The sequence below is a fragment of the Hyla sarda genome, chromosome 11 (genome assembly GCF_029499605.1).
Source record: "Hyla sarda isolate aHylSar1 chromosome 11, aHylSar1.hap1, whole genome shotgun sequence".
In the NCBI taxonomy this organism is placed as follows: Eukaryota; Metazoa; Chordata; class Amphibia; order Anura; family Hylidae; genus Hyla; species Hyla sarda.
Window position 1 is genome coordinate 9503016 of NC_079199.1, and position 25674 is coordinate 9528689.

Below are 25674 nucleotides of genomic sequence, written 5' to 3' on the forward strand. Positions count from 1 at the left end.
CTGTGGTCAGACAGAAAGGGAATTAAAAAAGAAAAGCGCTTCCTGAGGAGCATACTGCAGCTAATAAGTACTGGAAGGATTAAGATTTTTTTTTTTATAGAAGTAATTTACAAATCTGTTAAACTTTCTGGATCCAGTTGATTTAAAAAAAAAAAAAAAAAAAAAAAAAGTTTTCCCGTGGAGTACCCCTTTAATCAATAACAGCACAGCGGGTAGATACAGAGGAGCGGCCTCACAGCGACAGACTGTTTCCTGCACCCAAGCACACTTCCTCGGGCTGCCGAACGGCGCAGGAAACAGTCTGTCGCTGTGAGGCCGCTGTACTGTGCAGTTATTGATTAAAGGGGTACTCCTTTAATAGGTGAGTGCATCCTTTTCTACTTTTGCTCAAGGTAACAAGTGGACAAACCAGATCCTGGCCTACCTAGCTGTTTTAGTAATAAATGTCCTGGTGGAATCTATGTTCCCTATGCCATATTATAATTTGTAGGTAGGTGGGGGCTCCCAGTGGTAGATTTTTCATTGGAGTCCAGTTAGGCTTAGGTCTCCTTTATGGGAGATCAGTGATTACACATATGGACTAATACTTGTCCTTCCGGTTTCTGATACGTTCTAGGTGGCCCACTATGAAGAAAATCTGAAGGAAGCAAAAAGCATGTTTGAGAAAGAGCAAGAAGTCCTAAAGCAAAAGCTAAACGATGAACTTCACAAGGCAGAAGAGCAAATCCGGGTCTATAAAATGAAGCACTCCGAACTGGAAGCCGACATGGTGAGACTCAAAGAGGAACAGCAGAGAGCGGAGTCAGAACATTGCAACCAGCTGGACAAAATGGAAACCGAATTCAATCGCCAGAAACTTCAGCTTATGGAGCGGGAGAGCGACCTTCAATCGCAGCTGGAGGCGGCCAAGGAGACCTACCTCAAGGATAAGGAGGAGCTGGTCCAGATTACAGAAGAGACAGAGAAGAAGGCTGAAAGCAAACGGATGGAACTGGTATCCAACTACGAGGAGAAGAGGAACGATCTGGAGAGAAGTTTTAATGACAAAATATTGAGTTTTCAGGAAAAACACGAACTGGAGAAACTGGAATTAAGAAGGCAAATGCTTGATGAACATCTCAAGGAAGTTACGGAGGAAAGGTTAGGACTGTGTTTTATTCTACTGTGCGTAACTTTTATGTGGTTAAGAAATCATCTTGGTTTACCCATAACCATCTTAATGGCAAATGCTTAGGCCCTATTCCCATCATTGTGGCCATCGGTCAGAGGTATATATCAGAAGGGTTTCAAACATGGACCTCTGATAGATGGCTGCCTCATAAAGAATAATGTGATATGTTTCCCGCAACCAGAAGGAAGCCCTGGGAACATTAGACTTTATCAGAACTTGTGTTGGCTGTCAACAGGTCTGTGGTGCCACTGGGGGGTGCAAGGTAAAGGTATTCTTGACAATTCGTGACTCCAGGGCACAGTTAGCCTATACACAGTCTGAGGTGGAGACAGCTTCTCCTGGGCCAGACACGGGGGAGTAAGAAACAAAATCGGGTTACGGATAACTGTCTTTTACTGAGCAGGTGTAGATGGTACAACACACGGTACGGAGCAGAGTAGAAGGGATGCAGTGTAACTCTTGGGTGCCCTGTTGCCTTGATGGGACTTATGGTGCTTTTCACCCACTTGCATTGTATAGACTTGAGTTTTTCCCACGCGGACTAGGGTTCTGACTAGGTCCAATTACTAACACTGCCACGGTTTGACTCTCCACTGTACGGAGGAACACTTTCAGAATGGCGGGGCTTACTTGATTCAGAGATTAAGTCTTCCACCACCTTTACACACTTGATACAGCACTAGACTGGAGCTAGACCAGAACTAGACTGGGGCAACTCCCCCCCCCCCCCCCCCCCCCTACACTATATACAAGAGAATGTGGGGTTCCCATTGGGCATAAAGGGTCACCTGGTTACCACTGCATCTCTTCCTTAAAGGTACAGTACATAAATAACAAAAATAATGCAGCAAATGTAATAAAGTGCATGAACATAATCAACGTAACAGCGGGCCCAACACGAGCATAATCTAAAAAGGAATGAGAGCGCTCTATGGTGCATTAAAAGAGATACAAATTAATGACAAGGCAAGGCATGAAAGCCGCTCATCCCAAACTGTTGTGTAAGGATAAGTTTTTCAGCAATGGATATCTCCTTTGCGTCCTTCTGAGTACCCCTTGGCTGAGACGCGTTCCCTCAGGAGGGCTGTCTGGGTGGAAAAATCGAAGATATTCTAAGATATTGCGCATAGGGAACATCTCTCAGCCAATTGGGATAGTGGGCAATATTATAATCCAGGAAGCTATTGACATCCACAGATTTGAAGTGAGTTTTAGTAGTAATGGAGGCTGCTGTATTCAAAATTTCCAGATCTAAAAATTGTGTATATTTATTTTAGAAAAATGTAATGTGAATTGGAATTCAAGTTATCAACAAATTCTTTAGCCTGTAGTACGGTCCCTGTCCAAATAAAAAAAACAAATCATCAATGAAGCGACGGAAAAATAAAATGGATGGGGAAAAGATCAGAGACAGTGCTATGTGGAGGGCCTCGAAAGACCCCATAAATAAGTTTGCATAACTAGGGGTGAAGCGCATCCCAATAGGCCCAACACGAGCAGCAGTCATGCCCGAGGAGATCCGCAGCCCACAGGACAGCCTTTGGTGCTGGGACACCACCGGACCACCAGGAGTAGTAGTTGTTCTTGTATCTCTGTCTTAGTAAATGCCAATGGTAGTGTCTAGAGATGAGCGAACTTACAGTAAATTCGATTCATCACGAACTTCTCGGCTCGGCAGTTTTCCTGCATAAATTAGTTCAGCTTTCAGGTGCTCCCATGGGCTGGAAAAGGTGGATATAGTCCTAGGAGACTCTTTCCTAGGACTTTATCCACCTTTACCAGCCCACGGGAGCACCTGAAAGCTGAACTAATTTATGCAGGATAAGTCATCAACTACCGAGCCGAGAAGTTCGGGATGAATCAAATTTACTGTAAGTTCGCTCATCTCTAGTAGTTTCCCTAGGTATGGAGTAGTATAGTCTACTACACTATTTCATACTTGGAGTTTTTTTTTCTTTTTCTTTTTCTCTTTCTTCTGCATCACGAATTTGTGTATGTGCTAAATGAAAAGAGCAAATGTCATGTCAACAGGACCTTGTATATAATACCTTGTCAGCCATTATGTATATGACCTTGTCAGCCATTATGTATATGACCTTGTCAGCCATTATGTATATGACCTTGTCAGCCATTATGTATATGACCTTGTCAGCCATTATGTATATGACCTTGTCAGCCATTATGGATACAGCTCTAACAGGAGGGTCCTAAGCAGAGAATTCTTTATTCTTCATAAGACAGTCGCTTCAATGGAGCAGCCAAAATTTATAATGAACACCCCCCCCCCCCAAATTTTTTTTATACTTGCTGCTTTTCTAAAATTTCTAAATTTCTTGTAAATTGCTCTCTATTTTGATTAATTCCTAAATTCCTATTCCTTTTATATAAAATTTTATTACCTTGTTTTTACATGAAGGTTTTAAAGATCTATAAACATCAATGAATGTTTAAATTTATTTTTTTTTTTTCTTAAAAGACCCCCGGCGATCTCTAAACGAAGAGATTGGCTTTGCTTATGGCTTTTTTTTTTTTCCGCACCACGGGTAGAGCCTTATACAAACTATTAGAACAGTGTTTCCCAACCAGGTGCCTTCAGCTGTTACAAAACTACATCTCCCAGCATGCCCGGACAGCCGAAGGCTGTCCGGGCATGCTTGGAGATGTAGTTTTGCAACAGCTGGAGGCACCCTGGTTGGGAAACTCTGTATTAGAAAGTCTGTAGTCTGTACAATGCCCGCCTTCTGCACCTTTACTTAGATATCGGTGGGGATCTTGGCACCTGATCCTCCACTGACATGTCAGAAGTTTTGTAATTAACAATAACACTATAAAGGGGTACTCCGCTGCTCAGCGTTTGGAACAAACTGTTGCCGGGAGCTCGCGATGTCATAGCCCCGCCCCCCATGAAGTCACACCCCACCCCCTCAATGCAAGTCTATGGGACAGCTGTCACGCCCCCTCCCATAGGCTTGCATTGAGTGGGCGGGGCTATGACGTCACAAGCTGCTGGCTCCAGCTGAGCAGCGGAGTTCCCCTTTTAATGTTCCCCCAAATACAATCTGTTTATTGAAGCCCTAGTCCAGAATACACTCGATAAATCTCCTTAAATTATTACATTTATACCCTCTTCTATATTGATCACATTTAGGAAAAAATTGGGAACAGACTATAATAGAAGAATCTCAGAAAAAGAGTCTCAGTTCATACAGGACTATGAAATAGCAGTAAATAAGTATGAAAAAGACTTGATGAGTCTAAAGGAGAAGTTTGAGGTTAAACTTCAAGATCTCAGGGACCAACACGCTGAGGAAAAATCCCAGTGGGCTTTCGAAAAAGAAGAACTTATTCAAGAAAGTGCAGAATTGCAGGAAAAACTAAAAGAAGAATTAGAAAAACTTGAAAACGAAAAACAGAAGTCTTGTTGTGAGATTTTGCAGCAGAAAGATCTTTTAGAGAAGACGTACAAGGAACTGGTCGATAGGTTACAGTCCGAAAAGGCTCTAATCCAAAATGAGCTCGAGAAACACAAAATGGCTGCGGAACAAGTTAAAGTCGATCTGAATAAAAAGATCCTTCAACTAGAAAGCGATTTACGCGAGGAGCTGACGGAGCGCGATGAGCAGCAGCTTAAAGTAAAGGCCGACATGAAATGTCTCCAGGATGCATTAGAAGATCTAGAGAATAAGTACAAGCGCGAGACGGAAGAACTTGAGGCTAATCTATTAAAGTCTGAGGCTCTTTATACAGAATTAAGTCAAAGTAATGCGAGAAAACGGCAAGAAATGCTGGAGGAGATCACAAGACTTCAAACAACTATTGATGAGTTGAAAGATGAACTTGAGTCTTTATCCAAAGTTCAGGCGGAATACAAATTGGTCTTGAAGGAAAACTCTGACCTTAGAAATGTTATGTCGCAGCTCCAGAAGAGCTTGTTGGTTCTAGAAGAGCAAAAAAGACAAAACGAGAGTTTACAAGATGTCTATGAGCAGACTGTAAAAGAAAATGTAGGGTTGTTGTCTGAGATCTCAAGGCTCCAGAAAACACTGAGTTTAGCAGAGACGGAGACCAATGATGCTTTGGAGGAAGAAAAGAAGCAATATGTCACCTCATTGGAGGAGAAACTGAAAAACAAGGGTGAAGAGTTGTGTGAAGCACAAAGAAGTATCCTGGTTCTTCAAGAAACCGTACAGAAGGTGGAAAACCATCATGTGGATGAGAGAGACATTCTTAATGCCAAACTGTTGGAGTCGGAGGCCCTCTACAAGGAAATGTGTGATAGTAGGGATAAAAAGAGGCAAGAAATGCTGGTAGAGATAACTAGACTCCAAAGTACCATCAGTGAACTGCAGCACGAGATCACAGCTCTATCAAAACTCCAGACTGAATATACAGCCATGAAGAAAGAGAATGAAGACTTGAAGAAACTTGTGTCCGATTTACAGAATAGTTCAGTTCTCCTGGAAGAAGAAAGGGGCGTTCTTAAGAATATGCAAAAAGTGCATGAGCAGACCATCAAGGAGAACATTGAGCTATTGTCGGAGATCGCTAAGCTTCAGGAGAAGACTGGTACAACCCAAAATGTTAATGATGAAATATTGGCTGAAGCGAATACTAAGGAGTTAGAACGTGGAGAGGTCCAACATCTTCAGGAAACCATAGAAAAACTAGCAAAAGCCCATAAATCTGAAAAAGAAGAACTCAACATCAAACTCTTGCAGTCTGAAAAACTTAACAGAGAACTGCGTGAAAAAGAGAGCAAAGAAATAGTTAGACTTCAAGGGATAGTCAAGGGATTGGAGGAGGAAATTGCAACTTTACGGACGACGCAAGAAGATTACAAGGTGATAGAGGGTGAAAACAAAGAGTTGAAGCATCTTGTGGCTCAACTTCAGAACCATATGGTAGTTCCTGAAGATGAAAAGTATGTCTTGAAGAGCCTTCAGGCTGTCCATGAGCAAACGGTTAAAGAGAATGTCAGACTGCTAGCGGAGATTTCTGGACTGCAGAAGAAACTTCTGTGGCATTACGGCAAATCCAATCGGAGCAACCACGAAAATCCACTTACTGAAATGGAGGAAAATTCATTGATGGAGTCTGGAGGACAAGATAACTCTAAAGTTCTGGATACACTGTCTGATAGCCAGTACAAGGAAGCTTTGGATAATATGAACTTGAAACTTCAAAATAAAAATAAGGAGATTGAAGACGTCACTAAGGTGTTGTGTAGGCTAGAACAGAACTACAATGACGTGAAGACAGAGAATGGTCATCTGAAGACACAGACCATGTTACTACAGGAAAGGCTAAGTGGTTTAACATTGGAGTATGACCAGGTGAAGAAGGCCATCAATCTCGAGGTGATTCCGCTGCCAGAACTGGAGGACACTCCTATATCAATTCCTGGTCTTAAACTTCTCTTGGCTGTTGCTAGAAAGGAAAATTTGCAACTGAAGGAAAACTTGACCGTTCTGGAGCTGAAAAATTTAGATGCTATTGAGAACAACAAAGTTCTGTCCTCTGAAGTTTCATGGTTACAGAAAGAAATACAAAACATGGAGGAAATGGCTGAAGCTTCACTGAAGCTTGAGCAGCTGTATGAAGAAGCCAAGAAGGAAAACCAGGACCTGAAGTCACTTGTACAAGTGCTGCAGGAAAAAGTGTATAATCTCGAGAAAACACACTTGATTGATCTAGAAAAATTGAAGGCAAAATTAGGTTTAGAATCTAATTTTAGTTTTGACGAACATTCTTCATGTGACGCGACTTTCTCAGTGCGTCACCGCCAAAGTCAAAAAGAAAATTTCTCAGTTAAACAAAAACCATTATGTCCTGAAGAAGTAAGTCAAATTCCAAATGATAAGCCAGAAGTGTGGTCTTCCTATGCAGCATTAGATCATGCGCCATTGGCTGGAGGTCTTCAAGAAATGAGTCCAAGACAGAAGAACATGATTGTGGGCAGTGGGCAGAGGACATCCCAGTCTAACTTGCTGAACGAGGAGCAGGAGATCCAGAAGAGACTGGAACTGCTGAGGTAATAGTCATGTCTGCGGCCGTTCTGTTGATGTCGGCTACACAAAAACTTTTAGTGGCTGCTTTCCTTCCTTCTAAAACTAACACTTTACAACAGTTAAAAGGAACAAGGAAATCTAACAAAAAGACCTTCTGTAACTTCTCCAAAGACTTCTCTTCAAGTGCTCAAGATAATAACATGCTTTCTTTGCTTCTTAATTCTTACCAATAATTTCACTGCTGCTAATCAAAAATAACCCAAAAATTAACCTTTTACTTTTTGTTACTTCCAAACTGTAGGAAAATGGTGGGCAGCTGGTCAGGTAACTTTGGGGACCATGCAAAACAAAAAGAGATCTCCAGGTGTTTGGATTGAACAGTGCCCCTACGTATAATAATGACACTGTTTATCCAAGTAACCACGGACCCTCACAGCTCACGAGGCCCAGTTGGCAGTGGGCAATAGTAAAAAAAAAATTGTAGAACAATACAGAGACATGACGAGAAAACGTCTTGATGTGTAAAGAAATGGGTCTAGACAACTTAAGTGCCATTGCCCACCACTACCACAGAGATTTTTTTTTTGTCTTGTACTAATGCTTCGCTTTATCATTCTGGGTTCTTGTATTGTACTGCCTTATTGTACCACCACCATTAATGTGAAGAAGGGTCTTGATGGATCTTGATGTCCAATCAATCATGATGTCCAATCATTTACTGGAGAGTAAAGAACGTCTAGGTCTACATATTTTAGGCAAAGAGATTTGGCTTGAGCTATGGCAATACCATCGCAGCCTATTGGTAATCATCTCCATCAAGCTATTTTAACTTTAATGGGTAAAGCACGGTACTGATGTCCATGTGAGCTCTGACTTTTTGTCATTTTTTATAAATGGTCCAATAAGAAGGAAATCTCTTGTGTCAAAATAATTGGGTATATCCTTTAAGGCAATGATGATGATTTCTGTTTGTAGGATTGAGAATAAGACCCTGAAGGAAGAGAACACTGCATTATTAGGCCAAATATCCTCTTTGAAAACAGACAATGAATTCCATAACCAGAAAAACGCTGAGCTTCTTGAGACTTGTGAAGTTATGTGGTGAGTGTTTTCCAATGTCTACTCCTATAAAATGTATTGAATGTTCGTTACAGACCCTGGTGCACTATGTTGGACTTCTTGTGTTGGTGTAGACTTATAGGTGGAGAAGGACTTATGTTGCCGATCAAGGGTTTGCTCAATAACTATAACCTTCAACCCCCCCCCCCCCTATTAATGACCGTTTGGTGTGGCTACTTAGACACATCTAATCCGCACCTTCTAGGCCTAGAATATTGGGCTGAATTATTGGGTACCATCTTTTCTACTTGTGACTTCTATCCTACCTGAAGCACCACTGCAGAGTACAAAGAAGTGCCGACACACTCCTATATTGATATATCTGACCATGGACAGTTTCATTGTATTTATGAAGTAATGGTAGCAAAGCAAAAAGAAACCTTCGGATGGCGCTGCTGTTTCCAATGGTAACAAACAGTAACCAGAGATGTAGGTAATACAAAACACTGGCACACTGATCTGAAGAAGGGGGAGGCTCCCCCGAAATGCGTAATCCTTCTGTTTTATTGTTTTATGTAATACTGAATAAACTGTCCAGTGTTTTTGTATTACCTACATCTCTGGCTTTGGTTTGTTACCCTTACCATTGGAACCAGCAGTGCCATCCGAAGATTTATTTTTGCTTTGCTACCATTGGTCCTGTCTCAGGAAACGGTTTCACCTCTCCTGCAACCTAAGGCTCAGCAGCGGTTCCAGTTTCCTCTTTAAACTCCATTGTGGGTTGATACGCAAGTTTTTACTTGCTGCAAGGTGAGCAGCTACTACCTAGGGGTCAAATAGGCCCCACTATCACTCAGTCTCCTTATGGTATCACACAAGGCGCCCCCTCCGGTTCCCCTATTTCTTTCTCCACTTACAGATATTTATGAAGTAGGCATGTCCAGATACCAGCTCTGGAACAGAGAGTGACTGCAGGGACTCCTACCGGCAGGTATCAGATTAGGTATCGGGGACATTTGCACAAGTACTCGTGCAAATGTCCAGGATCTGTACCGATACCAGTATCGGTTTTGGGACATCCCTATTATGAAGGATGGACATGACTGTGACAACCTGGCACCGTGGTAGATGTGGAGCCTATTGACTGTTCCCTTTTTACGTCTCTCTCACCTTTCTCCAGGGTAAAACTTGAATCTGTACAGAATGAAAAACTTGATGTGGAGAAGAAGGTTGATGTCTTAACAAGTGAGGTCAGTAGCCACTCAGAGGGTCTCTAAAGTGGTCTCCGTAGAGGCTGGTATATATTCTACAGGCTTCGGCCCAGACACCTTTTTGACCTGACCTTTCTTTTCAATAGATAACTGAACTCCAGAGCAAAAACGAGCAGCTAGTTTCAGAAAAAGAAGAGTTATTCTCAAAAAACTCCAAGAACCAAGAGAACATCCGGGATCTGAGTCGCAGGATACAGCTTCTTCTCAAACAGAGAGACCGGAAGGACTCTGTTTTAGCTCTGGAAGAGTGGAAGGAAGAGCTTGAAGGCTACAAGACAAAGGTCAAAGTGGGGAAAATGTTACTGGTCCATGTCCAGTTGTTGGTGGGCCCTCCTGTTTACTTGGCTAAACAAGTGTGCAGATGGGTGACCAATACTTGGGTTGACTTCTTGAGGCTTTTTTTCATCCTTCTTCATCACTCGCTGTATGTTTCACAAAACTTTTATTCCATTTTCAGCTTTCAGATGCACAAAATGAGTTATCCAAGGTCAAAATACAGAACCATATTCTGGAGCAGGAGAAGACTCTTCTAAAGCAGGAGGTGGAGACAAAGCAGGTGAAGATCGTAGGTTTTCAGAGAATATTAAGTGGAGAGAACACTCGGGTTCTGAACTTCCTCTGTCCCCCTACCACTCCCTGCCCTCATTAATTGACTTAAAGGTCTCCTGAGCTCTATACATCAATCGGCCATGGCTTAAAGGGCTTCTCGTTAATTAGCCAGGGCTTAAAGGGCTCCTCTTCCAACACTGGGCTGTACATGCCAATTGGCAAAGTCCGGGATGGATGGGGGAGGAGGTGTCAGTTTAGCACCGCCTCTTTGACTAATTCAGGGTCCTGAGTCTAATGCTTCCATGTCCTCATAAGGGCAATCCCGAAATGCGATAGTATTAAAGGAGTACTCCGGCGTGCACTGTTTTCCTTTTATCCCGTCCGGGCTGCAAAATAAAAGAAAACAAACTTTCTCTTACCTGCCAACGAGCCCCTGGAGCTCCGGTACACTCCGGTACAGGTGTTCAGTCCCCGGGCTGTATTCTTCTTACTTCCTGTTAGCCCGGCACGTCACACGGAGCTTCAGCCTATCACCAGCTGAGGCGGGACATCGCTGCGGCCGGTGATAGGCTGAAGCTCCGTGTGACGTGTCGGGCTAACAGGAAGTAAGAAAAATACAGCCCGGGGACCGAACACCTGTACCGGAGTGTACCGGAGCACCGGGGGAGCGTATGCAAGTAAGAGAAAGGTGTGTTTTCTTTTATTTTGCAGCCCGGACGGGATAAAAGGAAAAAAGTGTGCGAGGGGGTACTCATTTAAGCTATTGTCTGATGTCAATGAATGTTCTGTATCCTTTGAGTGTGGAGGAATTTTTTTCTTCTTTTTCTACTGTGCTGTGTAGTTGAGATGGAGCGGCTTTCCTGTCTGTGGATGCCTGCTCCGTTAAATAAACTGGTGCCAAAAAGTTACAGATTTGTAAATTACTTCTATTTAAAAAAGTTTTCTATGGGGTTGAGATCCGGAGACTGGCTAGGCCACTCCAGGACATTGAAATGCTTCTTACGAAGCCACTCCTTCGTTGTGCGAAGGCTGTCTGGGCATGCTAGGAGTTATAGTTTTGCAACAGCTGGAAGCACCCTGGTTGGGAAACCCTACCCTGTGGTGTAGTAGTTGTATGAAGACCCCCCCCCCCCCTCTATGACTTGAACTGGTGTTGGTGTGAATTATGGTCTATGTAGAGAAGTATAACACAAATTGTTGTTCCACAGCGGTCGGACAGTCCGGAGGTGACGGAGCTGAGGAACGAGATTTTGCTGCTATCTAAGAAAAATGAAAAATGTATTAAAGAAAAGGAAGCTCTTGGGGAGGAACTGAACAGATGTGTGACCAAGGTACCGCATCGATAGACTGCGCCCGGAATGACATCATATGTTGCGTTTTATACTTGTATACATAAAGTGAAATCCTTCAATCCAGATTATCCATCTCCGGATACTCTGCAGATTTGTTGCAAATTTTTTTCAAAGGGACTTCAATAAATAAATAAAAACTGTAGGAAATCTGCAGTGTATCTGCCACATGTAAACATAGCCCACCATTGGATCCTATGATAAGGAGTCTTGTTGAGTAGAAGATAATACAGTTATCATAATGACAATATATAGTGCTGTATTATGGCCTAAGACCTGGACCGTTGTGGCGACACTGGGGTGCAATGGATACTTATCACTTCGTGATGCCAGGACACCATTAACCTATACACGGTCCGAGGTGGAGACAGCTTCTCCTGGGCCAGACACGGGGGTAAAAAGCACAGACGTCTTGTTACGGATAACCGCCTTTTACTGAGCAGGGTGCAGATGGTTGCCTTGCTGGGACTTATGGTGCTTTTCACCCACTAGAATTCTAAGTCTTGAGAAATGAGCCTTGAAGATATCCCATGATGACTAGGGTTCTGACAAAAGTCCAATGACTAACAGCACCAGGGCTTGACTCACCGCTGTATAGGGGAACACTTGCAGAATGGCGTGGCTGACTTGATTCAGAGATTTTCTCAGGCTTCCCTCCGTATTCACCACACAAGTCTTCCACCTCCTTTCCACACTGCACTCAGCACTGAACTCGGGAAACTCCTCCCCCCTGTACTATATACAGGCGAACTGGAGAGTTCCCATTGGACGTACTGGGTCACCTGGTTACCCCTGAATCTCCCTCTTAAAGGTACAGTACATAAATAACATAATGAATACAGTAAATATAATAAAGTGCTTGAACATGATAAGCAAGGCAACAGTGGGCCCAAAACAGGAGCAGCAGGCATGCCCGAGGAGATCCGCAGTCCACAGGACAGCCTATGGTGCTGGGTCATCACAACAGTAAAATAGATTTGACACACAGAGTTGACACACACAGAGTTGACACACAAAGCTACCCGTCCATAGCAGGGAGCTCGCTCTGCACTCGCACTGTATGTGACCCTACCATCCATGTGATTTTATTGTTACCAGATGTCCCTGTGATAGCAGCAGGTTTTGTGTTAAAGGGGTTATCTAACGTTGCAGTCAAGCATCAGTAACTGTATACATAGGTTGCCTAAGTGATTATTGTAATTACAGAAAGGCCCTTGTTCAGCATTCTCCTTTCTGATATACAAGATTCCTTATCTCCAACCTAGTCTAACTTTTATTCTAACAATGTGGACAGCAGCAGTAACAGCGACTTCACTGTAGACCGACTTTAACGGGGTAGGAGACGTGGCCTAGGTGTAGGCATGCCTAGAAATAATAGAACTAGGAGATAGGCACACTTCTGCTGACTGACTGTATTTCTCACTAAGTACAGGACTGGGAGATATTACTCTTGCAAAAGCCAGGCATAGACTGATTCTAAGGCCTCGTTCAGACAGGGGAATTTCCAACCGGAATAATTCCACTCAGAAATTCTGTTGCAGCAGAGTCCCAATCTGTGGCACCGCGCAAACAGCCCTGTGTGCTCGGTGCAGCAGGATGGGACTGCAATTCTCTGTGCGGAAATGCATTGCGGTCTATGGAGATGGTGCATTTCCGAGCGGTCCTAGTGTCAGCATGTTCTGCCGGCACCCTGTGTCTCCGGAATGTCCACCGGAAATTTTCCTGAAGGACATTCCGCAGAAATTCCGCCATGTGAACATAGCCTTCCAGGTTTAGGTCCTCCACTTTTTCTAAAATAGGGAGGTCAGGCAAGAAACTTTCTTCTGCAGTCATTGGCTAGGAGTTTCATGTGACCAAAGCGTTGTTTTTGTATACATTTAAATGCAAAAAATATTAACCCTATCCTGCCAGATTCTCAGAAGGTTCTCTACCCCTTATCAGTTCACTGGTTTTTATCTTTCCAAATGTTTGGTTGCAAAACTACAACTCCCAGCATTCCGAAAGATTCAACTGTTGTAAAACTACAACTCTTAGCATTCCTGAGGATCCCCCTGTTGCAAAACTACAACTTCCAGCATGCCCGGACAGCCGTTGGCTGTCCGGGCATGCTGGGAGTTGTAGTTTTGCAACATCTGGAAGTCCACAGTGGCCTTAGAGGGTTCCATTCACCAGGCCTGACCCATGTCATCCTGTACGTGTTCACACAGCGAAGTTGGTTGTTCTGTTTTTTTTCCCCACAGTCTGCTAAAGTCGGCCTTCTGGAGAATAAAATAGCGAATCTAAAGCAGGAACAGAGGACGTGGGAGCAGCAGTCACTTACCCTAAAATCTCAGGTCGCCTCATCTCAGGACAAGGTGAGTACAAGATGATATCTAATAGAAATGATTCATATATATATATTATTGATCTGTATGGCTGATTGGACGGTCAGGATTGCGTAGCAGCTGGTGTTGCTTTGGGCTGCGTAACAATGTATCATGAAACCTTTACAGAAACAGCGCCCTCTTATGCACTATGGCTGTGCCTGGTACTGCAGCTGAGCTCTATCTGCTCTGTAATACCAGACACATCCGGACTTTAGACTGACATTATTTTTTTTAATAAAAAGCATTTTTGTGTTTTTGTTTTGTTTTTCGCATTTCTTCTCTCATGCAACGCCCTTGGCTTTCTTGTATCTCCGAACCTTTTTAGATTCATTCTCTGGAGGAAAACCTGCAGAATGTCAACCTCCAGATGTCTCGCATTAAGTCTGATCTCCGTGTTGCGCAGCAGGAGAAGGAGGCTTTGAAGCAAGAAGTGATGTCATTGCACAAACTGCTGCAGAGCGCGAATGCCAAGGTACGAGAGAGAACGAATGTACTGCTATAGTGAAAGCATCAGCATTACAACCAGCAGTGTACATATACATCTAACCTGAGACATTATAATACATTCAACTATTAATCCTGTATTATACTCCAGAGCTGTACTCACTCACTATTCTGCTGGTGAGGTCACTGGGTACATACATTAATTACTTATCCTGTACTGATCCTGAGTTATATCCTGTATTATACTCCAGAGCTGTACTCACTATTCTGCTGGTGAGGTCACTGTGTACATACATTACATTACTTATCCTGTACTGATCCTGAGTTATATCCTGTATTATACTCCAGAGCTGTACTCACTATTCTGCTGGTTAGGTCACTGTGTACATACATTACATTACTTATCCTGTACTGATCCTGAGTTATATCCTGTATTATACTCCAGAGCTGTACTCACTATTCTGCTGGTGAGGTCACTGTGTACATACATTACTTATCCTGTACTGATCCTGAGTTATATCCTGTATTATACTCCAGAGCTGTACTCACTATTCTGCTGGTAAGGTCACTGTGTACATACATTACATTACTTATCCTATACTGATCCTGAGTTATATCCTGTATTATACTCCAGAGCTGTACTCACTATTCTGCTGGTGAGGTCACCGTGTACATACATTACATTACTTATCCTATACTGATCCTGAGTTATATCCTGTATTATACTCCAGAGCTGTACTCACTATTCTGCTGGTGAGGTCACCGTGTACGTACATTACATTACTTATCCTGAGTTATATCCTGTATTCTACCCCAGAGCTGTACTCACTATTCTGCTGGTGGGGTCACTGTGTACATACATTACATTACTTATCCTGTACTGATCCTGACTTATATCCTGTATTATACTCCAGAGCTGTACTCACTATTCTGCTGGTGAGGTCACTGTGTACATACATTACATTACTTATCCTGTACTGATCCTGAGTTATATCCTGTATTATACTCCAGAGCTGTACTCACTATTCTGCTGGTGAGGTCACTGTGTACATACATTACATTACTTATCCTGTACTGATCCTGAGTTATATCCTGTATTATACTCCAGAGCTGTACTCACTATTCTGCTGGTGAGGTCACTGTGTACATACATTACTTATCCTGTACTGATCCTGAGTTATATCCTGTATTATACTCCAGAGCTGTACTCACTATTCTGCTGGTAAGGTCACTGTGTACATACATTACATTACTTATCCTATACTGATCCTGAGTTATATCCTGTATTATACTCCAGAGCTGTACTCACTATTCTGCTGGTGAGGTCACCGTGTACATACATTACATTACTTATCCTATACTGATCCTGAGTTATATCCTGTATTATACTCCAGAGCTGTACTCACTATTCTGCTGGTGAGGTCACCGTGTACGTACATTACATTACTTATCCTGAGTTATATCCTGTATTCTACCCCAGAGCTGTACTCACTATTCTGCTGGTGGGGTCACTGTGTACATACATTACATTACTTATCCTGTACTGATCCTGACTTATATCCTGTATTATACTCCAGAGCTGTACTCACTATTCTGCTGGTGAGGTCACTGTGTACATACATTACATTACTTATCCTGTACTGATCCTGAGTTATATCCTGTATTATACTCCAGAGCTGTACTCACTATTCTGCTGGTGAGGTCACTGTGTACATACATTACATTACTTATCCTGTACTGATCCTGAGTTATATCCTGTATTATACCCCCAGAGCTGTACTCACTATTCTGCTGGTGAGATCACTGTGTACATACATTACATTACTTATCTTATACTGATCCTGAGTTATATCCTGTATTATACCCCACATCTGTACTCACTATTCTGCTGGTGGGGTCACTGTGTACGTACATTACATGACTTATCCTGTACTGATCCTGAGTTATTTGTCTGGCCCGGTGTATAGATGCAGGTTCTGGAGATGGCGGTACACTCCTCAGGGTTACAGAACAATCAGAAGAAACAATACTGGGACGATCTGGAGCAGCTCATGGAGCAGGAGCAGCAGCTTCTCAGACAGGAGAACGAGCGTCTTCAGAGGGAGGTTCACAATACTAAGACCGATCTGACGCAAAGCAGGGAAAAGGTAAGAGGGCTGGTATATTAATGCAGGAGATACTTTTTTCCCCATTTGCTCCTCCTGAAATACTTTGTGCTGCTGTTAGACGACAGTCCTTACCGTATGAATGTTATGCCATAAATGCCTGTGCGTCCCTCTGAGCTTATAATAAAATAATGGACGTATCTCTCATCTGCTCAGGTCCGGCAGCTGGAGGCCTCCATAATATCACTAAAACACCAGAAGCAACAGAACCAGTCCAGCCTGGTGAAGGCCTTGGAGCAGGAGAAATCCAGCCTGAAGAGGGAGTGCGACCAGCTCCAGAAGGAACTGCTATCTGCAAACAGGAAGGTGGGTTCACTTACCTGTATGGAAGGGCCCTAAAAGGCTAATTTCTTCCGAAAACAGCGTCACCCCTGTCCTCAGGTTGTATGTGATATTACAACATGGCTCCATTCTACTACTCTGTTGTGTAACTATATCTAAAGCCAATGTGTATACCTCCAGATGTTGCAAAACTACAACTCCCAGCATGCTTGGACAACTCACCTATGGGAACTCAACCAAGATTTCCACTCAAGGGCTGGTCCTGCTAATGGGGAAAAAGTGCAGGAACTCAGTTCCCATGCGTCCATACAGGACTGGAGACCTGTTGGACAGATATTACAATCACATGGTGGGGTCTCCTATGGGGGACAGGGGGATACGGCTTCCCCGTCAATCCTTTAGATCAGTGGTCTTCAACCTGCGGACCTCCAGAGGTTTCAAAACTACAACTCCCAGCATTCCCGGACAGCCGATGGCTGTCCGGGCATGCTGGGAGTTGTAGTTTTGCAACATCTGGAGGTCCGCAGGTTGAAGACCACTGCTTTAGATGTTGTGGTCAGTACTGACCATGGCATCTATACTATTAATACTGCTGAGTAGAGATGAGTGAATTTACAGTAAATTCCATTCGTCACGAACTTCTCAGCTCGGCAGTTGATGACTTATCCTGCATAAATTAGTTCAGCTTTCAGGTGCTCCGGTGGGCTGAAAAAGGTGGATACAGTCCTAGGAAAGAGTCTCCTAGGACTGTATCCACCTTTTCCAGCCCACGGGAGCACCTGAAAGCTGAACTCATTTATGCAGGATCAACTGCATCAACTGCCGAGCCGAGAAGTTCGTGACGAATCGAATTTACTGTAAATTCGCTCATCTCTACTGCTGAGGCCAGCGTGATCTTGGTCTTTGCAGTTGTGGCAGGATCCCGGTCGCTCTCCTGTGTTGTGTTTGGCAGCACAGGGAATATGCTGTACCCATACCTTCTGTAGCAGGAAAGGATTTGTCTCCTGTACCTACCTATGCTTTATGCTGCTTTTTAATAAATTACCGTATTTATCGGCATATAACACATATCCTTGTTAAAATGAGGGTGTGTGTAGGTGCGTGTATACCGCAATAAACTCTTTCTGGCCCCGCAGAGGCCGATTCAGTTCAATGATTTAAAGTGGCCGCTTTAAATCATGTGACTGCAGCGGCTTCTTCAGGGCTAGAGTCCTGCCGCCACCACCAGATTCCCTCCCCATCCCCGGCTTTCATATCTACCTCTCCTGGGGGGGCGCTCCTGCAGGTGCCGCCGGAGGCTGCAGGAGCGCGCCCCCAGGAGAGGTAGATATGAAAGCCGGGGATGGGGAGGGAATCGGGCGGTGGCGGCAGGACTCTAGCCCTGAAGAAGCCGCTGCAGTCACATGATTTAAAGCGGCCACTTTAAATCATTGAACTGAATCGGCCTCTGCGGGGCCAGAAAGAGTTTATCCGGGTATACACGCACCTACACACACCCTCATTTTACATTTTAACAAGGATATTTGGGTAAAAAAACTTTTTTTGTTCCCAAATTTTCTTGGAAAAACGAGGGTGCATGTTATAGGCCAGTGTGTGGTATAGCCCATTAAACACAAAAGTACTAAAAAAAACTACAGCTCACGGCGCATGAAATTTTTACTTTTAATTTTGGAAAACTTATTTGAGTAAAAACTTTATGGCTAAAACGAAGAGTAGGGTACCAGGTATAGTACAGTGTGTGGTGGATCCGCGTTGGCGGTGGAGTAACCGGTGCCGTCTTCCGTCCTCAGATCAGTCAGCTCGGCGCCCTAGAGCGGGATCTGGAAACCATCAAGGCTGAAAATGAAATCTTACGAGCAAAACAGGGGAAAAGCGACGATCATTTCATGGAAGTAAGTGCCAAAAGTATCAGCCCCTCCAGAGTATTTACAACAGTGTTTCCCAACCAGTGTGCCTCCAGCTATTGCAGAACTACAACTCCCAGCATGCTCTGACAGCCAACAGCTGGAGGCACACTGGTTGCCAAACACGGATTTTAAAAGGAGCTTTGCAAAGATGTTCAATTGACGGCCTACTAAGTTGCGGTGATTTATTGGCTGCTGCCACAGCCGTGGTGGTCCGTGGTGTCAAGCATCATGGGAGCTACATGATATTGTTTCTACCCACCATTATGCGGACCTGGTCACTTCCGCCCATACTAAGGTCCCATTCACGCTATGGAGAATCCACACAGAATTTTCTTGTGGATTCAGACTTCCCATTGGAAATGACGCGTGTCCTTGCGCCTTTAATTCGGGCGGTGCCTGCTGCACACATAATTTCCCCCAGGCAGGTATTCCGTAGTGTGAGTAGGCCCTATGGGTCATGTGATTGGGGACTCTTGCTAATGGGCCCCGGTTTTTGTCTGCCCAGATGTACAAGGTTGAGACTGCTTCATAGTTTGCTGATTTTCACCCTTGTGCACTCACAGACTGGACTACCCAGTAAGATCACTTTTTTTTTCTATGGAAAAATCTGATTGGCTACGGTTGTAGGTGGCCCCTCTTCTTAATTTTTTTTTTTTGTGTGTGCCCAGTTATTAATTACAAAACAAGCAGTGCTCTGAGGTGATTTCACCCTTGGGTACTTTGGTATGTGAGACTGCTTTAATAGAAATTCTCTCTTTCAGATCAACTAGGGGAACCTTTCTATAGAAAAAAAAAATGGTTACTATTGCCAGTTTGCCCCTCTATTTGTCTGTACTGTTATGAATTACAATACTTTCACACTACATGTTGCTCTGTTTTAAAGACCCGTTATAATGTCCCGTTAAGAAAACACTTAAAAATGGCCGTTACAAAATCCCATTCAAGTCTATGGGATATTTTGATTATCTGTTATCAGAAGTTATAGCCAGTTATGAATAACGGACGTTATTTGTGATAGGAGAAAAATTAATGTAACTTTTTTTTTCTCCCATCACAAATAACGTCCGTTATTCATAACCGGCTATAACAGGTGATAATAAACAAAAAATCCCATAGACTTGAATGGGATATTGTAACGGCCGTTTTTAAGTGTTTTCTTAACGGGACATTATAACGGGTCTTTAAAACAGAGCAACATATAGTGTGAAAGGAGCCAAAAAGAGAGTCTGGAGTCTGAAAAAGGGAGTTCCTGTTAAAGCAGTCTCACATACCAAAGTACACAAGGGTGAAATCATATTAGAGCACTGTTGGTCTTGTAATTAGTAACCATACTGACATATCAACTGACATCAATAACCAACTAGGTCACCCTGTCTATAGAAAAGAAATGGTTACTGTTGCCAGTTTGCCCCCTCTATTTGCCTGCACTGTTACAAGACTATTACAATTACAAGACAATCAGCGCATTGAGGAGATTTCACCCATGTGAACTTTGGTATGGGAGAATGTTTCGATAGGAATTCCCTTTTCGGATCACTTTTTTCTAAAGATTGGGTTACTAGTTGGTTACTGTTGCCAGTTTCCCTTCTGTTTGTACAGTTATAAATTACAAGACCATCAGCACACTGAGGTGATTTCACCCATGTGTACTTTGGTATGTGAGACTGCTTCAATAGGAATTCCCCTTTAGGATCACTATTTTTTTTCTCTAATATGGGGTCACTAAGTTGGTTACTGTTACCAGTTGCCCTTCTTTTTGTCTGCACAGTTATTAACTACAAGACCAACAGTGCTCCAATGTGATTTCACCCTTGTGTACTAAGTATGTGAGACTACTTCCCCTTTCAGATCACTACTTCCTATATAAAGGGTGATCTGATTGGTTACTGATGCCGGTGGCCCCATTTTTATTTTTATATCTACAAGGTCCTTAGGGCTCCAGAGTTTCACAGTTTTTTTTTTTTTTTTTTTTTTTTTTTTTTTTTCCTTTCAGTATTCAGGTAAATAATAAAATCTCTCTTCCTGTTCTGTCCTTCGCCTTGTGTTTTTAGACCTCAGGAAATCTCAGAGATGGGTGCAGTGATTCTGAGATCTATGGTAAAATCATCCCGAGTGATCCTACTCCATCATTGCATGACCGTGGCCATTTGTTTTATTTTTTTGTATTCCATCTTGTATAAAAATTCATGTTTTTTTCATGACTGTAAATGGAAATATTATGACGTCTTTTATACATGGGTTATATTACAGCAGGTGTGATCCTTCGTGGGGGCTGGGTGATACATTTATAGCAATGTTTTCCCAACCAGGGTGCCTCCAGCTGTTGCAAAACTACAACACCCAGCATGCTCGGACAGCCAACGGCTGTCCGGGCATGCTGGGAGTTGTAGTTTTGCAACAGCTGGAGGCACCCTGGTGGGGAAACACTGCATTGTAGCATACGGTAATAGAGTATATTGCATGACTTGAGTAATGCTGTGTTTCATGGTGTGTGTGCATGTCTGCACAATGCATTGTCTTAAGTGTGCATTGGTTCATACCTTCACCTAGACGTCCTTACATGGGACTGCTGCAGAGTCAAACCGGGTACAGTTTAAGTCCTATGTAGCTGAAGTATCTAACCTCCAGGTCCCCCCATACAGACGCTGCACTCTTCCTCCAGTGCCACCCATAGCCACTCTCAGCTCCAGCAGCAAGCTTGTGCCACCATACCACGGGAACCATACCTGCAGCTCCAGATGGACAGACGAAACCAACCGCATCCGGCTACAGCAGATAACCGCGGCTCCGACAACAGCTCTCCACAGGTTAGTGCAATCCCCTAATGACCCAAACCCCCCCATATCATGGTGTATCTGTCATTGTTCAGGGTACCCTTTCTCCGGTTATGCCAACCCATACCCACTTCAATTCATTCCATCATGGCATGCAGTCAAGTCAACACAACCACATCGGTGCATTTTATTCCATCTTACTCTGCCAATTGCATCTCATTGTGCGCTAAATGCAGCAAAAGTCGCTCTGACGCCCATCAACCCCCATGATAGGAGTAGTAGTGCATGTTTTCTGAGAACAGTTCTTTATGTAGATGTTGTCCTACTGATTGCAACAAGCCATCTGCCTTTTCTACATGAAGCTTTATTATGAAGCAATTCCATTGTAAAAGTCATTGTTTAGCCTGAAATGGTGGTGCTGTTGCATTGTAATCAATGGAAAAATTTGAGGATAAGTGGTGGCTTAGGGTACTGCAAGTGTAAAGAACTGAAAAAATACCCCCCCCCCCCTTTTTTTTATTTTTATAAAAATAATAATAATAATGTTAGTATTTATAAATCTGTTGGGGACGAAGGGCGTACATGTACACCCTTCACCCACTCCCTTTCTATAACGCAGGGCCACGCCATCATAGCGGGTCAGGCCCGGCCTCTAACAGCGGGGACCCCTGGCTAATAGCACGCCTCACCGATCGCGGCTGCGCACGTTATTAACTCTTTAGACGCGGTGTTGAAACTTTTTATCGCCGCATCTAAAGTTGTTAAAAATCACTCCCGGCAGCTCAGTCAGGCTGATCGGGACCATCCGAGGTGTCCCGATCAGCTAGGACGCATGAGGAGGGTCCCTTACCTGCCTCCTGCACGTCCGATCAGCGATTGATTGCTCCAAGTCTGAAATAAGGCTTGAGCAATCGAGAACACTGATCAATGCAATGGCAGTGATCAGTGTATTGAATCAATGTACTGCATGTTATAGTCCCTGATGGGGGCTATAACATCGCAAAAAAAAGTGTAAAAAATAAAAAAAATAAAGTTAATAAATGTGATTTTAAATCCTTCCTTAAAAGTCTGAATCACCCCTCTTTTCTCATTAAAAAAAAAACTATGTAAATAAACATATGTGGTATGTGCGTAAGTGTCCGAACTATAAAGATATATCATTAATTAAACTGCACGGTCAATGGCCTAGACGCAAAAAAAATTTTGGTCACTTTTTATACCATAAAAAAATGAATAAAAATCAAAAAGGCCGATCAAAACCAAAATGGTACCAATAAAAACTTCAGATCAGGATGCAAAAAATGAGCCCTCATACATCCCAGTATGCGAAAATGTAAGAGTTAAAGGGGTCAGAAGATGACCATTTTAAAACGTATACATTTTCGTGCATGTAGTTATGATTTTTTTTCCAGAAGTACGACAAAATGAAACGTATAATATAGTAATTAATGTATTCATTATTATTAATAATAATAAAGAATTATAAAATAATAAATTATTATTGATGATTTATTCTTCATAACCATTATTCATTACTATTAATATTTTATTATGATATTAGATTATATATTTTACACACACACGTATGATATATATTACATGATACTGTATATATTAAAATAATTAATTACTAATTTATTATATTAGATTATTATTAATTTTTAAATATATATATATATATATATAGTTATGATTAATAGTAATAGAGATGAGCGAAGTTACAGTAATTCGATTCGTCACAAACTTCTCGGCAGTTGATGACTTTATCCTGCGTAAATGAGTTTAGCTTTCAGGTGTTCCGGTGGCTGGAAAAGGTGGATACAGTCCTAGGAAAGAGTCTCCAGCCACCGAAGCACCTGAAAGCTGAACTCATTTATGCAGGATAAAGTCAGCAACTGCTGAGCCGAGAAGTTCGCGACCTATCGAATTTACTGTAAGTTCGCTCATCTCTAAATAGTAATAAAGAATAAATTATCAATAATAATAATAATTAAAGGGGTACTTCGGTGAAAAACTTTTTTTTTTTTTTTTTAAATCAACTGGTGCCAGAAAGTTAAACTACTAATTTGTAAATTACTTCTATTAAAAAATCTTAATCCTTCCTGTACTTATTAGCTGCTGAATACTACAGTGGAAATTCTTGAAACAGAGTGCTCTCTGCTGACATCTCTGTCCATTTTAGGAACTGTCCAGAGTAGAAGGAAATCCCCATAGCAAACACATGCTGTTCTGGACAGTTCCTAAAATGGACAGAGATGTCAGCAGAGAGCACTCTGTTTCAAGAATTTCCACTGTAGTATTCAGCAGCTAATAAGTACAGGAAGGATTAAGATTTTTTAATAGAAGTAATTTACAAATCTGTTTAACTTTCTGGCACCAGTTTATTTAGGGGAAAAAAAATAATAAATTTCACCGGAGTACCCCTTTAATACTAACATTATTGTCTTTTATTTTTTTATAAGGGGCTGTTTTTTAGTTCTTTACACTTGCAGTACCCTTCAGCCACCATGTATCCATATATATATATATAATATATATATTTTTTATTATTATTATTATTTATATAGCACGAACACAGATTCCACTGAGCAATAAATTCAAATAGGTTTTAATGATTTTCCCCTGGAAATGGCAGATTCCTTGTTCTCATCCTATATTGTGTACAGTGTTAGATTTCCTTTTGTGTATAGATATAGAATCTTGTATATTGTCCTTCTTCTTTGTCTTCTCGGTTATACTTTTTTATATGTATTTTTGTTTAATATTCTTGCCGTACTGGAACTGCAACAATCAGCTGACTATGGCAGAGCAGAGGAGCCGTGACAGTGTATCTGCACATTTCCTCTATTATCTGATGGTACATAGGTGGCTGCTGTTGTACCAGAGCAGTCATAGCCTCTATTATTTCTTCCCCATGTCACCCTATTAAAGGGAACCAATCATCAGATTTTACCCTATGTAACGCTTTGCCAAGCGTCATATAGGGTAAAATCTGATGATTGGTTCCCTTTAAATAAATAAATAAATAAATAAATAAATCATAAAAATAAATTTAATAATAATTAAAATTATATTAATAAAAATAATGTATTATAATTATAATAAACAATAATAAAATGTTTATATTTTATTATTATTACATTAAAATAATTTATATAATTAATTTTATATAGTGCTAAAAATTACTACAATACCAAAACGCTACTGTATTGTAGATTTGAGTGCTGTATTTTAACCCTTTTCTTCTGCACCCGTTTTCCTTTGCTTTAGTTGCACAGATACAGATAAACTTTAATCTTCCATAGAAGTCCCTGATATAATCCTGCATGGCTCCATGTGCTGCTGTACTGAATGTATTCCCCTTGTCCTCCTTGTTTAGATGTTGTGTTTAGAGATGAGCGAACTTACAGTAAATTCGATTCGTCATGAACTTCTCAGCTCGGTGGTTGCTGACTTTTCCTGCATAAATTAGTTCAGCCTTCAGGTGCTCCGGTTGGCTGGAAAAGGTGGATACAGTCCTAGGAAAGAGTCTCCTAGGACTGTATCCACCTTTTCCAGCCCACGGGAGCACCGGAAAGCTGAACTAATTTATGCAGGAAAAGTCAGCAACCGCCGAGCCGAGAAGTTCGTGACGAATCGAATTTACTGTAAGTTCGCTCATCTCTAGTTGTGTTGCTTGTGTATTTAACCTTATTAACTTTTTTTTTATTTTTTATCAATGTTCCTCCCAATGTTGTCAACTTCCGAAGGTTACGTGTAAGGGGGTATCGACTGGTGCCAGAAAGTTAAACAGATTTGTAAATTACTTCCATATCAAAATCTTAATCCTTCCAGTATTTATCAGCTGCTGTGTGCTCCAGAGGAAGTTGTGTAGTTCTTTCCAGTCTGACCACAGTGCTCTCTGCTGACACCTCTGTCCATGTTAGGAACTGTCCAGAGCAGGAGCAAATCCCCATAGCAAACCTCTCCTGCTCTGGACAGAGGTGTCAGCAGAGAGCACTGTGGTCAGACTGGAAAGAACTACACAACTTTCTGTGGAGCATACAGCAGCTAAGTACTGGAAGGATTAAGAAGTAAATTACAAATCTGTATAACTTTCTGGCACCAGTTGGTTTGAAATTTTTTTTACCCCTTTTGGGGTACCCCTTCAAAGTAGCCCTGCGCTTTCATGGGGCCATAGTGTATATTCCTCCAGATGTATATATGGCTGCACAGAACCCTTTCCTGTCCGCCAGCCCTATACACTCCCTTTTTTATTTTGTACATGTTTAATACTTAAGTTTAATTTAATATGAATATTATTTCCAAACCTTAAGGTCAGTGTATTTA

The 25674-nt window shown here is 42.2% G+C and overlaps 1 protein-coding gene across 5 annotated transcripts in view; it reads left to right on the plus strand.

Annotated features, from left to right (window-relative positions):
• NIN (ninein) overlaps positions 1-25674 on the plus strand; it is a 135898-nt gene that overhangs the window by 101454 nt on the left and 8770 nt on the right. For 3 of the 5 annotated variants that reach the window (XM_056545195.1, XM_056545194.1, XM_056545196.1), the window contains 13 exons: positions 617-1140; positions 4320-7202; positions 8155-8280; positions 9419-9488; positions 9596-9790; positions 9967-10065; positions 11267-11389; positions 13648-13761; positions 14099-14245; positions 16185-16364; positions 16539-16688; positions 18455-18556; positions 21214-21378. In XM_056545195.1, coding sequence (XP_056401170.1) covers positions 617-1140; positions 4320-7202; positions 8155-8280; positions 9419-9488; positions 9596-9790; positions 9967-10065; positions 11267-11389; positions 13648-13761; positions 14099-14245; positions 16185-16364; positions 16539-16688; positions 18455-18556; positions 21214-21378 — 4878 coding nt within the window. Of the gene's footprint in view, positions 1-616; positions 1141-4319; positions 7203-8154; positions 8281-9418; positions 9489-9595; positions 9791-9966; positions 10066-11266; positions 11390-13647; positions 13762-14098; positions 14246-16184; positions 16365-16538; positions 16689-18454; positions 18557-20622; positions 20669-21213; positions 21379-25674 lie in introns of those variants that run through there. The other 2 variants (XM_056545197.1, XM_056545198.1) reach the window with 2 other exon arrangements.